Source organism: Belonocnema kinseyi, chromosome 9 (genome assembly GCF_010883055.1).
Source record: "Belonocnema kinseyi isolate 2016_QV_RU_SX_M_011 chromosome 9, B_treatae_v1, whole genome shotgun sequence".
In the NCBI taxonomy this organism is placed as follows: Eukaryota; Metazoa; Arthropoda; class Insecta; order Hymenoptera; family Cynipidae; genus Belonocnema; species Belonocnema kinseyi.
Window position 1 is genome coordinate 115,235,401 of NC_046665.1, and position 16,582 is coordinate 115,251,982.

At 24.8% G+C, this 16,582-nt stretch overlaps 1 protein-coding gene across 2 annotated transcripts in view; it reads left to right on the top strand.

The window, feature by feature from the left end:
* The first annotated feature begins 1,669 nt into the window (after window positions 1–1,669).
* LOC117179889 (glycine-rich cell wall structural protein 2-like) overlaps window positions 1,670–16,582 on the top strand; it is a 43,206-nt gene continuing 28,293 nt past the window's right edge. For both annotated transcript variants that reach the window (XM_033372078.1, XM_033372079.1), the window contains exons 1-2: window positions 1,670–1,829; window positions 9,582–9,726. In XM_033372078.1, the coding sequence (XP_033227969.1) occupies window positions 1,812–1,829; window positions 9,582–9,726 (163 nt within the window). In that variant the 5' untranslated portion in view covers window positions 1,670–1,811. The remainder of the gene's footprint in view (window positions 1,830–9,581; window positions 9,727–16,582) is intronic.

A 16,582-nucleotide genomic window follows, 5' to 3' on the forward strand; every position in this document is an offset into this window, starting at 1 on the left:
ATAATTTTTACAATATACATAAATTTTTTAACAAAATATTTTTATTTTTTATGAAAATTTCAACCTGATAATTGAATTTCCATCCATAAAGGTAAATTAATCACCAAGAAGATTAATATTCTACAACAGGAGATGATTAATATTTTACAACACAAGACAAAACTCCAACAAAATAAAACATTTTCAAACAATAGATTTAACCAAAGTAATACAATTACTACCAAAAATATTAATTATCTACCAAAACTAATATTGTTAAACTAAATACATGAATTTTTAACCAACAATTTTAATTTGTAATGGAGATTTCAACATATTAGTGAACCTTTCAATCCAAAAGGTTAATTTTCTACAAAAAAAAAGACAATTTTGCAACAAAATAGTGGAATTTCAAACTAAAAAAGATCAATTTTCAACAAAAAATAAAATAGTTTAATTTTCGGGTAGAGAAATAAGTTTTTCTGCATACCTTGGTCAAGAATTTCAAACTGCCTGTCCTGATAGTGTAATATAGTATTTAAGCAAATAAAATAAATTATCAACGAAATAGTAGAATCTTTAAATAAACTCATAAATTTTCTACCAAAAAGAAAAAACATCTATAAATATAAAATTTCGAGAAGAAAAATTAGTTACAGTTTTAGTTTAAAAATTAATTTTCAATAAAAAAAGAATTTTCAACTAAATACATAATTTTAAAAAAAAACATTAATCTTTACCAAAAAAGGATCATTTTTACCTAAACACGTTAATTTTTAGCCAAATATAAAGAAGGGTAATATTCCACCACACAAAATAAAATTATAAACATAATACAAAAATTTTTAAACAAATAGTTTAATTTACAACAAGGGAAGATTAGTGTTTAACTAATTATGAAATGGTGAGATTTTCAGTTCAAAAATTAATTTTTTATTTTAAAAAACCACAAATTTTCAAGCCAATGAAATTAATTTTAACCCAAAAAGCTTAAGTTTCTAGCAAAAAAGATAATTTAAATTAAATTTTCAGTTAAAAAAATATTTTAAAAAAATTTTAACAAAAAAAAGAATATTCTTTAACTAAAATAATGAGTAATAAACAAAAAAAAGGAATTTCGAACCAAAAAAGGTTTTATAATCGCTTTCAACGAGTTTATAAAATCTTGAAATTTTAATAAAATCGTTGCATATATTAGAATAAAAATTCTGGGTGTGAATTTAAATTGGCGAGAGGATTAGAGGAGGAATTAAACTTAAAAAATAAATTTTTGATATAAAAATCAAACAATTTAATAAATTTATGTGACAAGTATGTTCAGAAAACGGGGCAAATGGAGCCTTAGAGAAAATTCGAATCAAATTCAAATAGTTAAATTTAATTTAATTAATAAAACTTTTATAAAAATAATTAAAATTTTATTTAAAATTCTTTTTATACAATAAAATTTCAATTAAAAAAACATAACGATTTTTTGTGAACAAAAAATGGTACTAAGAGGACGCAATATGTTCAAGTTCAATTTTTAAAAAATATATATTTTTTTTTTAAATAAAGAGAGAATTTTTGTAAAAGTGCAGTTCCGCTGAGGTGCAGAAAGTTGACTTCTTGTACGACCTTGGTAGCGGCTATAAAAGAGACTAGGCTCAAACGCCGAATATCGAAGGTGGGGACACGTAACATATATATGGGAAAAATTACGAATGGGTTTCTATAATATCACCTATACCTCACGAGTGAACACGTGCTTCTAGTGTATGATATTTTTATAAACAAATAAATAATTAATTAATTATTTGAATTTTCATCGAAAGTTTACGTTAATCGCAGCCATGAGAATACACTTTCATGTAAGTAATATTAAACTTCTCTCGAAATTTATTTAAAATATTTTTAAATATTTAGATAAATATTTTATTGAAATAGTAATCTGGATATTTTAGAAATGAAAGGAAAAGGTCAGTTATAATCGCTTTAAACAGATAAAAATAAAAATCTAAAAATTATTAAAGCGCCCATGATACAACTGAATTAAAAAAATTCGGAATAATAAAATTTGCGACAGTTTATAATATTAGCGAATTTGAAAATAGCCGAACAATAACATTCCAGACAGAAAATTGCCAAATTATAAAATATCCGAACTAAAAAATTCCCGAATTTAGACAATTAAGAAAATAGTTTTCAGGCAAAATTTTTCATTCGAAAAAATTTATTTTTTCCAATTATTTTTATTCTAAATTTGAAAAATAATTTTTAAAAGTTTGCACATAAAAAAAAATTATTTGAAAAAAATATATAATAATTGTATTTTTATCAAATTAATTATTTTTAATGTTTAAATTTAGGAACTTCATCATTTATAAATTTTCCAGTTCAGATATTTTATAATTTGACATTTTATTATTCGGGAATTTCATTATTCGGATATTTTATTATTTGGCAATTTCATTATTAGGGAAATTTATTATTCGAGAATTTTATTATCAGGGAATCTTCTTATTCATGAAATTCATTATTTGCGAATTTTATTTTTCGGGAATATTGTTATTCACAAATTTTCCAATCGATAATAATATAAACTGTTCGGGCACTTTCCAATGCGGAAATTTCATCATTAGGGAATTTTCTTATTCAGAAATTTCATTATTCGGAAATTTTATTATTTGAGAATTTTATTTTTCGGGAATATTATTAATCAGGAATTTCATTATTCGGGAATTTTATTATTTGGAAATTTCATTATTTGGATATTTTATTATTTGGTAATTTCATTATTCGGGAAATTTATTGTTCGAGAATTTTATTATCAGGGAATCTTATTATTCATGAATTTTATTATTTGCGAATTTTATTTTTCGGGAATTTTATTATTCAGGAATTTTATTATTTGCGAATTTTCCAATTCGATAATATTATAACCTGTTCGGGAATTTTATTATTCGAAAATTTCATTGTTCGGTAATTTTATTATTCGGTAATTTCATTATTGAGGAATTTTATTATTTGAGAATTTTATTATCTGGGAATCCTATTATTCAGGAATTGTATTATTCGGGAATTTTACAATTCGATAATATTATAAACTGTTCGGGAATTTCAGTATTCGGCAATTTTATTATTCCGAAATTTCATTATTCGGGAATTTTATTATTCGATAATATTATAAACTGTTAAGGCATTTTCCAATGCACGAACTTTATTATATTATATAATTTTCCAATCCCGGAATTTTATTATTCGGGAAGTTGTTCATTTGGAAATTTTATTGACCGGGAATTTTCCAGTGCAGGAATTTTGTATTGACGGTAATTTTATTTGTCAAGATTTTTCAGCCCTCCCTTCTCGAATTTAAACAATTAAAAAAATTGTTTATCAATCAATATTATTTAGTTATTTAAAATACAAAAATCAAATATTTTTTCAAAGAAAATATTTTTAAAAAATTTTAAGTTTCTTAAAATTATTATTTGAATTCAAAATAACAATAATTGTGTAAAAAATATATTTCGAAATACATGCAACAGAAAATTGACAAATCAGAAAATACCTGAATTAAAAAATTCCAGCATATAATTAATTAAAATTGCTTTTTTATGAATACAAAAATTTTCAATATAATATAATTTCAATTCTACTAACTTAATTAATTTTATAAATAAGAAATCTGATTATTAAATTCGGGAATTTTCTAGTTCGGATTTTTTATGATTTGACAACAAAATTAGTTGTCAAACGAATAGTTGAATATCTCAAAAAATGAATAATCAATCAAAAATATTTTTATTTAAAATAAAAATCGATTAAACTAACCTAAGAATATTCAACAAAATAGTTGAATTTTCAAGAACGAACAAGATTTGAAAAAAAATTGAAAAAAATTTGATTAATTTCAGAAAATATTTCAAAGTTTTCAAATATCTTTAATATCTATAATACTTCCTAAATTCTTAATATCTTTTTAATTAAACGAAAGTATACCTAAAACTTTTTAAATTGTTGAAAAAATAAACAAATTAACCTTAAACCTTCTAAATTCTTTTTTGACAATGTTGGAATTTTTTTAAATGCTTTCAATTTTGTTTAAATAACTTGTTAAAATTAATTATTTATCTAAACATTATTATTTTAATTAATTAATTAATATTGTATTAATTAAATTCTGAGAAACTTTCAAAATCTTTAAATGCTTCAAAATTTTATTTTAAAATCTTCACAAAAAAAAAATATATATATATATATTGTTTACAATTTTTGGAAATAATTTCAAATTATTTTTGTGTTTTTTCCAAAATTTCTAAATATCTTTAAAAATTATTCGAATTTTTCGAAATTCCTTTTGTAAACTTTCAAATTGAATTACTTTGGAAATTAAATTAATTTTTCTTTGATTTTTAAACATTTAAAAAAATTATTTTATATTTTTGAAAATTAACTTTTTGTAAATAATTTATATTTTGCAGGAATCTTAAGAAAATGTTGTTATTTTGTTGAAACTTTTTAAAATTCCTATTTTTTTCTTCAAAATCTTTTTAAATTTTCGCATGAATTTTAGAAAAACTATACTTATATTACCTTAAAAATAAATAAAGAAATAAGTTTGAAAAATAAAATTGTTTTTCGAAATTAACAATTATTTTATTCTCAAATTGAAAAACTAAAATATTTAAAAATGTTATCATGGACTTTCCTTTAACAAGAATTGATAGCATTTTTTAATTTTTTTAATTTTTTGACAAAAAATCTGAAATAAAAATGAAGCACATCCATGTACTCCAGAGGATGTCAATTTTTTTTATTTGAGCAAAATTTTAAATAAAAAAAAACATTATTATTGAATAAATTTATTAATAATTGAAAAGTTTGAATTAAGTCCTAACTCTGACACCAATGGAAATATTTTATTGTTCTTGGTCTCATTTTGCAATTGATATACCAAACCTTATTTTTGACGAATTTAACATTAAAATTTTTTTAAAAATAATAACAAATACGCTAATGTTATTTTTTAATAAGATATTATTTAAAGAATATTATATGGAACGAATCTATTGCAGGTAGTAAATTACTGAACAAATGATCGACAGCTCCTTCCGTACATAGTTGTACCTGATTTTTTAAAATCTTTCGGATAAGTTCAGTGTCAAAAAAAATTTTTTTTTAACCATTTTTTGTCAAAAAATAAAAAAAAAATCTGGAATCGATCAAGCATTTTTTATGAGGAAGCACTATCCCTTGGCTAATCCATCAAAAAAGATCTCACTAAAAGTTTTCCTTTATTAAATATCATTATTGAAACCAAAAAATACACCCCCCCCCCTTTCGAATTTGAAATTTTTATTGCAAAAAAATCCTTGGTTATTCAGCAGTGCTTCCTATTTGAAGATCCTTAAAGAGAAAATGGATAAATTATTTTTTATAACAACAAAAATTGATTACATGCGTCGCTTAATGAATGAATACTCAACCTTAATTAACAAATTCATATTTCATAAACTATTAGTCGTAGAAGGTTCGATGAGAGCTCATTTGAAAGCTTATTTTATCCTCTATAGATAATTTCTGGTGTATATTTACGCTATCTTTAAACAAAAATAAAAAATCCATGCAAAGAAATTAAAATTTTATTCAGACTTTAATTTTATATTATATATATTTTATTAAACATAACTTTATCCGGAAAAAGTCCTCTGAATTTTTATTAAGTTATTTTTTTTAGCGAACTAAATATTTTTTTTAAATATATAATGTTTAGGATAGGATTGCTTGGAAAATAGGAATAAGGGAAACCTCCCTACATTGGATAAGACATTCTACTGTGGATAATAATTAATTAAAAATACTAATATATAATAATAATTGATTCTTGGTGGTTCGGAACCCACCTTAAACTGCAGGTCCCCCTTCCACCACCAAGTAAGTGTGTGGAGGTTGTGTAAAGGAATAGAGAAGGTGTAAGAAAAATGTACACCCTTAGGGGACACATTAGAAGCCTCCACTACTACTACTAATAATAATTGATTCAATTAAATTAATAGTCGATACATTATACATGTTAATAAAACATATTAAAAATAAATTATTTTTCTTTTATTTGTGCTATTAATTAATGATTATCCACTGTAGGGAGGTTTACCCTAAATGAAAGATGTAATATAATAAAGGGAATCAGGTATTAATTTTCGTTAATGTCGAAATTTTTCTAATGAAGAGAAAAAAACTTGTAGATAATAGGTTGTTATGATCAATGAAATCGAGAGTGGACACACCCAATGGTTAAATAAGAGACAGCCTTCATCGCCTGTCGTCGCGTGCGGTCTCGAGAAAATATCGAAGTGCGATTTCCGTTGCGTGTCGGTAGTTGCACAACCTGCACAACTCTTGTGACGGATTTTTTTATGTTGATACACATCCTTTGTTGACACTGATGACGCATAACAATGCACGCAATTACCTAATCTTTCACTCAGCTTTTCTTATTTTCAAGTCATTTATCATTAAGTATTAATTAACATAAACAATTAATAGTTAAAAATATAAAGGAATAATTAAATATTCTATAATTTAATAATTACGACTCTGCAAAGCTCTTTACATGGGCTGATTGCTAAGGAGATTTATCAGCGGAGCAGTGTTGCGGAACGAACGAAACGAACACGTGAATTCTCGATTGATCTAAATTTTCTATTAAATTTATTATTATTATTTTATTATTTTTTATAATATTTTACAGTTGGAAAATATAAACAAGAATTAAAATATTTTAAGAAGCTTTCAAGAAGCTTTCCCTTTTCTTCAACTGTTTTGCAATAAAAATTTAATTAATCTATTTCTGGTTGAAAAATGATAGATTTTAGCTAAAAATTTAACTATCAAATTTTCCATTTTGAAAAGCTAAAAAAACATGAACTTAAAACTATTTAAAAAATGTTAATTTTTCGAGATTAAAAAAAAACTTCAAATCTTTTTAACAGAAAGGTTTAAGAAAAATAAAATGTTTTCTGAAAATTCTGATATGAATTTTATATTACTGTTTTTTTAAAATTAATTTGTAAAGAAATTTAAGAAATACATCAAAACATTTTTAAATATTTCTAAAAAAAGGTCACGATAAATCTGGAATATTTTCAAGGAAATTTTTTTTATTTTGAAAGATTTAAAAGAAATAGAACTTATTCGAATCAATTACAAAGATATTTAGAAATTTAATTTTTAATCTTTCCCAAAACTGTGAAACATTTGAATTTTTTATTTTATATTATAAATTATTTTTCCCTTCAAATTATAATTTATTGAAAACTTATTTTCTTTTTTGACTGAAAACTCTGTTTTATTTGAAAACTGAAATATTTAATTAAAGGTCAGTCTTTATGGTATAAAAATTGATTTATTTTGTTAAAAATTCCACCACATACTTGGTTCAAATTTGAACTATTTTGTTAAACGTTAATTTCATTGGTCGAAGATTGAACGATTTCTTTGAAAAATTTTTATTTTTTAGTGGAAAGTTAATTTTTGTAATTAAATATTTTAACATTCTTTTATTGATCGAAAATTGATAGCTTCTAGTAAAAAATTCAAGAATTCGGTTAAAAGTTGAACTACTTTTATATGAATTCATTCTATTATTTGGAGGTCCATCTCTGTTTAAAAAATGTACTATTTGTTGGAAATTCGTTTTTTTTAATAAATTTTTTAAACTAAACCTTGATATTTTTTCTTTAAAATTCAGCTATTTGTTTAAAAATGTATCTATTTTATTTGAAATTAGTTTTATTATCTTGGAGATAAATTTCTTAAACTGAAAATTTAACAAATCTATTTTAGATTGCAAATTGATCGTTTTTTGTTTAAAATTTAACTGTTTGGTTGAAAATTCAACTCTGCTTGAAAATTAATTTGTTTTGGATAAAAATTCAACTATTTTGTTTAAAATTCGTCTGTTTTGGAGGAATTCAATTTTTTTATTTACAACTCAAACATTTTTTAGTTAAAATATTGACTATTACATTTGTTATTGCGAATTTGTCTTTTTTGGTTGAAAATTCACCACATACTTGAGTAATATTGTGGAATGATTCTACTATTTTGTTCAAAATTCATTTTTGTTCGTTAAAAATAAATTTTTTAACTCAAAATTTAACTATTGCATGATTAGTTAAAAATTCAAAAACTTTTTTAAAAATTTATTTATTTAGTTATAAATTTGTATTTTTTATAGAAAATTAATATTCTGGATTGAAAATTCAACCACTTGGTTGAAAGTCTAAATACTTTTTTGAAAAATCTTCTTAGGTTGATTTGATCATTTTGTTGGATTTTTTTTAATTGAAAATAAATGTTGTTAAGAGATAATTTAAATTTTCTATTTATCGTCGAAAATTAATCGCTTTTAGTTGAAAATTGAACTAATAAAGTTTTCTTTGAGACTTCATCTTTTTTGGTTAAAAGTTGACTATTTTTTAAAATAATTTTTTAAACTGGAAATTCAACTATTCTACGATTAAAGGAAAACTGATCGCTTTTAGTTAAAACTACAACAATTTTGTTGAATATGAACCTTTTAGTTGAAACTTTATATTTTTTGGTAGAAAATTGATCTTTTTGATTGAAAATTTAATTCTTAAGTTCAAAGTTAAAAGACATTGTTATAAATTAATTTTATTATTCAAAGGTCCACATATTTGTTTAAAAATTGAAACATTTTGTTGAAAACTGGCTTTTTTTAGTTAATTCTTTCAACTTAAAATTTAAATATTCCATTAACAATTGTAAAATGATAGTTTCAAGTTGAAAATTCCACTATTTCGTTTAAAATATATGTATATTTTTGTGAAAACATATTGCAGAAAATTAATATAATTATTAGAAATTCAACTTCTTAATTGAAAGTTAAATTACTTTGTTATAAATTCATTTAATTTTTTTAAGAACCATATCTTTTGTTCAAAATTCCACTATGTAGTGTTTAAAAAAAATTAATTTGGTCAATTCTCATATTATTAGTTAGAAATTCAACTATTTGCAGAAATTTCGTTCTTTTTTGGTTGAAGATCAATTTTTTTAATTCCAAAATAAAATATTTCACGATTGGTTGAAAATGTACCGTTTATAATTAAAAACTTAACAATTTGGTTAAAAAATAACCTTTCGGTTTTCAATTTATATTGTTTGATTAAATAATATTCTAGATTGAATATTTAAGTACTTGATTGTCAGTTAAACTACTTTTTTAGGAATTAATTTAATTAGTAAATCCATTTCTTTTGCTGAAAATGTAACCATCATTATTTTTAAAATTAATTCTTTTTTGGTCATAATTGTTGTTTTTAACTGCAAATTTAACGATTTCATTATTTGTGGAAAATTGATTTTTTTTAGTTAAAAATTTAACAATTTAGCTTGAAATTAATGTATTTTATTCGAAATTCATCTTTTTTGGTACGAAATTAAACTTTTTGATTGAAAATTTAATTGTTTTGTTTAACTGCTTTGTTAGAAATTAATTTTATTATTCCAAAGACCACCTATTTCGTTGAAAAAAGATCTATTTTGTTAAAAAATCCTTGTTCTATTTATCCAAAATAATGTTCTCGTTTCAGATTTTTACACTTTCTGCACTTATTGCACTATGTAGCAGTGCAATACAGACATTATCTGTACCGGAAGTGTCCAAATTGACATCCCCTGCTCTCACCAAAAGATCCAGCAATTCCGGAGATTCGGAAGATGAAGCAAGTGAAAGAAGTAAGATTTAAAACATACTATATATAATTTACAAAATAATAATAATAATAATAATAATAATAATACATACATAAATTGAAACGACTGAAAAATCAAAAAAATAAAGTTTCTGAAGCATTAAAATTTTTTAATTGAAAAATTGCCGACTATTCAAAAATTAGTCTTAGAAACTTTAAACATTGAAAATAATTTTTTTATACAAGTATTTGATTACACACCCGCACAAAAGAAAATACTTTCCCGGGTCTGGAAGTCGGATCATTTTTACTATATGTTTTTAGGGTCACTGAATCCGATTCCGAGGTCCAAAAACCCCAGCACGTCAGGCTTCTGACATAACCTCAAAAAAGGTCATAAAAATCTATATTCGAGTCCGGGGCTCAGAACCGGTTTAATATATGTTTTTGGACTTGCTGAATCAGAGGTCCAATAAATCCAAGCGAGACAGGGTTTCGACATAACCTCAAAAAACCTCATAGATCTTTTTTTGTCAACTCCGGGGGTCAGACTATGTTTACCATATGTTTTTTGCGGTCGCTGAATCCGAATCCGTAGTCTAAACAACTCCAGCACATCAGGGTTTTGATTTTCAAAGAAACTTGTCAAGTATATTGTAGACGTATACAATTAATTTATCTTATTCATTTCTTCTTGGTAAGCATTCCACAAATTCAAATTTTTTCCAGAAGCCCTTGTAAGTTTATATTAAAAGGTATTTTGAAAGTTAGGTCGAAACCCTGACTAGCTGAGTTTTTGTGGATCTCGGATTCGGATTCAGCGACCCCAGAAACCTATAATAAACATCCTGGTAACAAGCATTGAATTCCGAAAAATTAAGAATTTATATTCCTTTGAATACGCGATTTTTCCTCCGTCTAAAAATCCCCCAACGGAAACAGAAAAAGTGCAAATCCTATTCCTCTCAATCGACTTAGTAAAATTTAACGAAAGCATTTATTTAACCTATTTTTCATTATTAATACTTTTTATAACTTATAGATTCGAAAAATATTCAAATTTATATTTATTTCAAATTATTCAAATTTGTGAATTTAAATCATTTTGCTCCAGTTTTTAAATGCAAATTTTGATATTTTATACATGAAACATTGATCTAGACAATTATATTGCTAAAAATTGTATTTTATTATATTATTTATTTATTTTATTATATTATTATTTATTTCCCGCTAAAATGTTAAGCATACCAAATATACAATTTCGTGTGGCCTGAAAGTTTGAGTTCTGAGACGGTTATATTACTTTGAGAACGGTAACGAGAATGAGAATATTACCGAGAATATAACCGAGAAATAAATTCTCTGGGAATTTACGAGAATTTCAGAAATTATTTTAATTGATAGAAAATCGTATTTTTTCGTTAATTTTTCGGTTGAAAACTCAACTCCATTTTTAAAAGTTTCCCTTTTTTATTTTAAAGTTCACCTGCTTTAGCAGAAATTAAATCTTTTTTTTTGCATAAAAATGCAAATGTTTTGTTAGAGATTAAGCTACTATACTATTTTCGTGAAAACTGAACAATTACATTTGAAAATTTACTTTTTGTTTAAAATTTATATTTTGGTGTTGAAAAATGAACTAAAATATTTTCTGGATGAAAGTTCCACTTATAAAAAGAATTTTTCATTACAAATTCATCTGTTTTAGTAAAAAATCGATATTTCTTGGATAAAAAAAGGGAATTTAACTATTTTATTAAAAATTCATCCTTTTTGGTTGAAAAAATTCGTCTTTTTGGAATGAGAATTCATTGTTTTTTTTATAGAAACTTATTTTTTTGTTAGTAAAATTCAATTTTTGATGTTACTGAGTTAACTAGAATCTTTTTTGGATGAAAACTCAACTTTTTTGTAATAAAAAACTCTTCGGCTTTAAGATCAATTTCATATTTTTTTATAAAAATGCAACTATTTGCTAGAGAATTCCACAATTTTGTTAAATAGTCATGCTTTTCCGTTAAGAATTCGTCTTTTTGAATTGAAAATTAAATTTTTTTGGTAGCAAATTATTTCTTGTTAAAAATTCATAGTTTGATCGTGAAAACAAGAAAAAATTCAACTATTTTTTCGAAAATTTATCTTTTTGATTTAAAACTTCATCTGTTATAGAAGAAATTTCATTTTTTTTATGAAAATGCAACTTTTTGGTCAAAAATGTTTCTTCTTTTCTTGATAATTCAACTAATTTATTTAAAGCATTTAGTTGAATCGCTTTGTTAAGAAATCACTTTTTTGGTTAGATTTATATTTTAACTCGAAAGGTTATCTCGTTAGTTAAAAATTTCATTATCTTGTTATAAATTAATATTTTTTAATTGAAAATTCAACTACTTGGGCCAAAGTTAAACTAGATTGTGAAATTTTTTTATTGAAGCTTGATGTCTGGTTGAAAATTTAACTGTTTAGTGGAAAATACATCTTTTTTTTAATTCATTTTTTAACAGAAAATGGAACTTTTCCATTTTTTAAGATTTATATTTTTTAGTTAAAAATTCGCGTTCTTTTTTTGTTAAAAAAATCTTTTTTAGTTTGAAATTTCCTTTTTTTCGTAAAAATGTATCAGTTTCGTAGAAAATTAATTTTTCGTTGAACAGTTCTATTTTTTGTTTGAAAATTGAATTTTTGTAAAGATAATTTGTTTTCTGGTTTGAAGGTTCAATAATTTAGACAAACTTTTCTTTATTTTTTGAGTGAAAAATCTTTGTTTGTTGGAAATTCGTCTTTTTGGTTTCAAAATTCTTTTCTTTTGTTGTATAAATTTCATTCTTTTTTGATTAAAATAATAACTATGACACTCTTTCGTTGGAAATTTGTCTTTTTATGTTGAATATTCAACTATTATGTTTGGAATTAAATTATTTTGTTGAAAATTCCAGTATTTTGTTGAAGAGTTATCTTTTAAAGTATACAAAAAACTTCCTTTTTTTATTGAAATAAATTACTACATTTGAAAATTTTTAATTTGTATATAAAACACTGTAATTCCTGAATATGTCTGAGCTAGAAAATAATTAATTTTCAACCGCTGATAGAACCTGACCAATAAAAATATTGTTTAAAATCATAAATTCTTAAATTCTCTTAAATGCTTTTAAATTCTCCTAAACTCTGTCATATTCGCGGTTATATAACCTGAACTTAAATTCTCGTATATTTAAAAACTCTAAAATATATCCGTCTAAGAACTCTAACCACGAACAACTGAGGGCGCTGGCATTGTTTTATGCTGCGTTCTAATTGGCCAAAATGTGACCATGAAAAAGCGCGGATATTTTTAAAATGTGTAAACACTTAAACTGCGGTAATAGATTTGATACAGTGAGAAAAATTTTTTATAAATACAATAAATTAAAATCTATGGCATTTTTGCAATAAATTTTCTTCATGATTCCACCAAATGTCCGTTTCCATAACAAAATTTTTTGTTCGAACAGCATTGTATTTTGTTAAACTAATTGAATTCTTTGTTTAGTCGCACGAAGTGTTTTTTTGGGCCACATAATCTTTTTTTTTAAATTGAAAACATCAAAAGTTTCTTTATTGCAAAGTTTATGATTCAATCAAAAAAATGTATCAGCTTTTCTCTAAATCGTCTTTCTGTGTGCAGCGTCAAGCATCCCGTGTAGAAATTCAAATGAAGAACTAGTCTGGTTCCCGAAATTCAACTACACTTAAAGACGGGGGCTAGTCGGGTCATCTGACTAGCCCCCGACGAGTAGCGTCACGGTAGATTAGTCGGGGGCTAATCAGGTGCCCTGACTTATCCAAGTCGGGGCCTGATCGGGTACTAGTAGGGGTCATATGATAATACATCCGCGTGGAATATTAACCAAACTCCCCAAAATTTGTAGAACATTCCCTAAAAGTTTGTCAAAATACTTATTATTTACGGAAATCTCCATAAACTTTTTTGAAATATTAAAATTGCTCAAATTTATCCAAGATTTAATAGGGAACATATCCTACGCTTAAAAATGCAAAATTTATGTGACTAAAATTCCGGAAAATTTGTGAAATATTAAAAAAAAAACTTCAGCTGGAGCGCATCAATGGAAGAGCTTCGCTCTGAAGGAACCGCCATGTTGGTCACGGTAGTCTCTGCTCCAGGTAATTACGTTTCGTTACGAGAGGACTGCTGTCTTAAACACTCGACGCGCCATTTCTGTTGCGCGAGAGGCGGCACGTCGCGCCCTTGCGGATTTTCTTTAAAGCTACCAGTCCAGAACCGCAAGACTCAAATGAAGGTGGTAGCGAAATCTGAACTGTACCGTGCTTAATAATTTACTACTGGTATACTGCTCTTCGCTGATTAATCAAAAAAAAATTCTCTTTCGAATTTCAACTACCTGAAGGATTAGACTTTATTTACATATGGCAACCCTTTCAGATCGATTTAAAAATAAGCATCATTACAAATTTAGAGTCAAATTTAAGATTAATTTAACATTAATAAATCTTTTCTACAAAAAACGGTGTAAAATTATTGTTAAAAATTTTTTTAGTGTTTTAGAATAAAAAAATCATTAGTGAACAAAAAGGCCCGACTAGCCCTTGACCAACCACCGACCAAGCCCCGACTGAAATTTTGACGACAAAAAGCCCAACTAGTCCCCGATTAGTCCCCGACTGGGTACATTGTCCAAATTAATAACCCGACTAGCCCCCGATTAGTGCCCGACTTGTAATAGGGCCAAATGGGGTTATGTCCACACGGGATCTAGCATGATATAGAAGCAATACATTTAATTTATTAATTTGAATTTTCAAGTAAAAAGGGACCAACATTTTAGAAGACCATGAGAACTTCTGCAAAACGTCATGTCCTCGAAGAAATTACACTATATTAGCATATATTGTTCCGTTGAATGTCATCCTTGTAGTTAAAACGGTTTGACTTCCCAGAGCGTGAGAATATAAGTGACACACTTTGTCTTAGCCGATACACAATGTGAAAAAGTTGTATAACAATTGGTTGTCTTTTAATAATTATATTCAATCTTTCCATAACACACACTTTACGTAATGCCCCTTGAACATTATTTTACATACGTGCTGACTAGGTGTTCTAGATGCTACAGCTTGGGCCGTTGATCCCGATTTTCTCCAAAAAATCTCGGTGCTGTTTTTTTGTTTAAATAATTTTTTAAACAATTAAATTACTTATTATAGTTCTGCAATTGTTATAAACAAAATAATTTTCGGATTTAGAAATGAATGTTTATTTGTTTTTCTTAAACCTTTTTTTTTAATTACTGCATTTGTTGTTTAGCGTTCATTTTCTGATTGCCTGTGGATATGGATTTGAAATTTGTGTAATTAATAAAAAAAATAATAGTCGTATCAAAAAGTAAAACCACCTCTAGATTTGTCTCCGAAAAATCTCGATGCTGTTTTTTTTTACATTTTATTTTTAATTACATTACTTATTATAGTTCTACAATTATTATAAACACAATAATGTTTGGACTGCGTCATAAACAAAACCATTGCATTTCGAAAATATCTCAAAACGGTTTTTTAATCATTCTTTAAAATGCTTTTTTATAAGAAAAAAATTATTTAAACGAAAAAACAAAAGAAAAACCGCATCGAGATTTCATAGAGACGAATCCTGGGTTGTTTTTTTAATTTTTTCAAACTATTAGTTTCTTTTAAATTCATTACACACGGTTCAAATCCATATGCACATGCAATTAGCAAATGTACGCTTAACAACGAATGCCGCAATTGTTTACAAAATGGTTTCAAAAAAACCGCATCAAGATATTTTCGAGCGGAATCCATTGGTCTGGGTCATTTTTCAATCCGACAATCACTTTGTTTATAAAAATTTCAGAACTATATAAAGTAACTTAATTGTTTAAAAAATTGTTTAAACAAAAAAAACGGCATCGAGATTTTCCGGAGACGAATCTAGGGGTGTTTTTATTTTTTATACGACTATTATTATTATAATTTTTTTTATTAGTTACACAAGTTTCAAATCCATATCTGTAGAAAACTTCAAGGTCGTGTTCTTCGATATTTTTTTTAACGCTCTAAAACCTCAAGAATACTAATTTATAAATGATATTACACAGAAACCAGATTCTTAACTTTTAAATCGAGCACAAGAGACACTAAATTGGTACACGTTTCAACTATTTTGTTGAAAATTTGAGGAATTTTTTGTTTAAAACTGATTTTATTAAATAAAAATTGACCTATTCCACTTTTGCCTCAAAATTGATAGTTTCGTAAAAATTCATGATTTTAGTTAAAAATAAAACTGGCTTCAAATTAAAATTATTTCTTTCGTTAAAAATTGAACTATATTTTGGAAAATTTATTTTTGTTTTGTTAATCAACAATTAATTGTTTCAAACATTTTATTTTTAGTTAAAAAACAAATTTTTTAATTGTAATTTCTGAAATTTTGTTCAAATTTCCTTTTTTGGTATAGAATTATAAATATTGCTTGAAAATTCACCTTTTTGCATTAAAACTGAACTATTTAAAAAAAGTAAATTATTTGATTGAAAATTCATTTATTTTTTGTAGTTAAAAACTATTTGTTCAAAAATGCATGCATTCAAAATTTTTTTTTTTTAGTTATTAATCTTTTCGTTTTAAAATTGAACTATTTTGTTGCATAATCTTTTTATTTTTTGTTAAAAAATTTATGTTTTACTTAGACTTTAACTATTTCAGTCAGATGTTCATAGTTATAGTTGAAAATTTATCTTTTTTGTTAAAAATTATTTTTTTTTTAGTAAGCTTTTAATTTTTTTAATTTGAAAATTGAACTATTCTATGTTTAGTTGAAAATTCATGATTTTATTTGTAAATTGAATTTG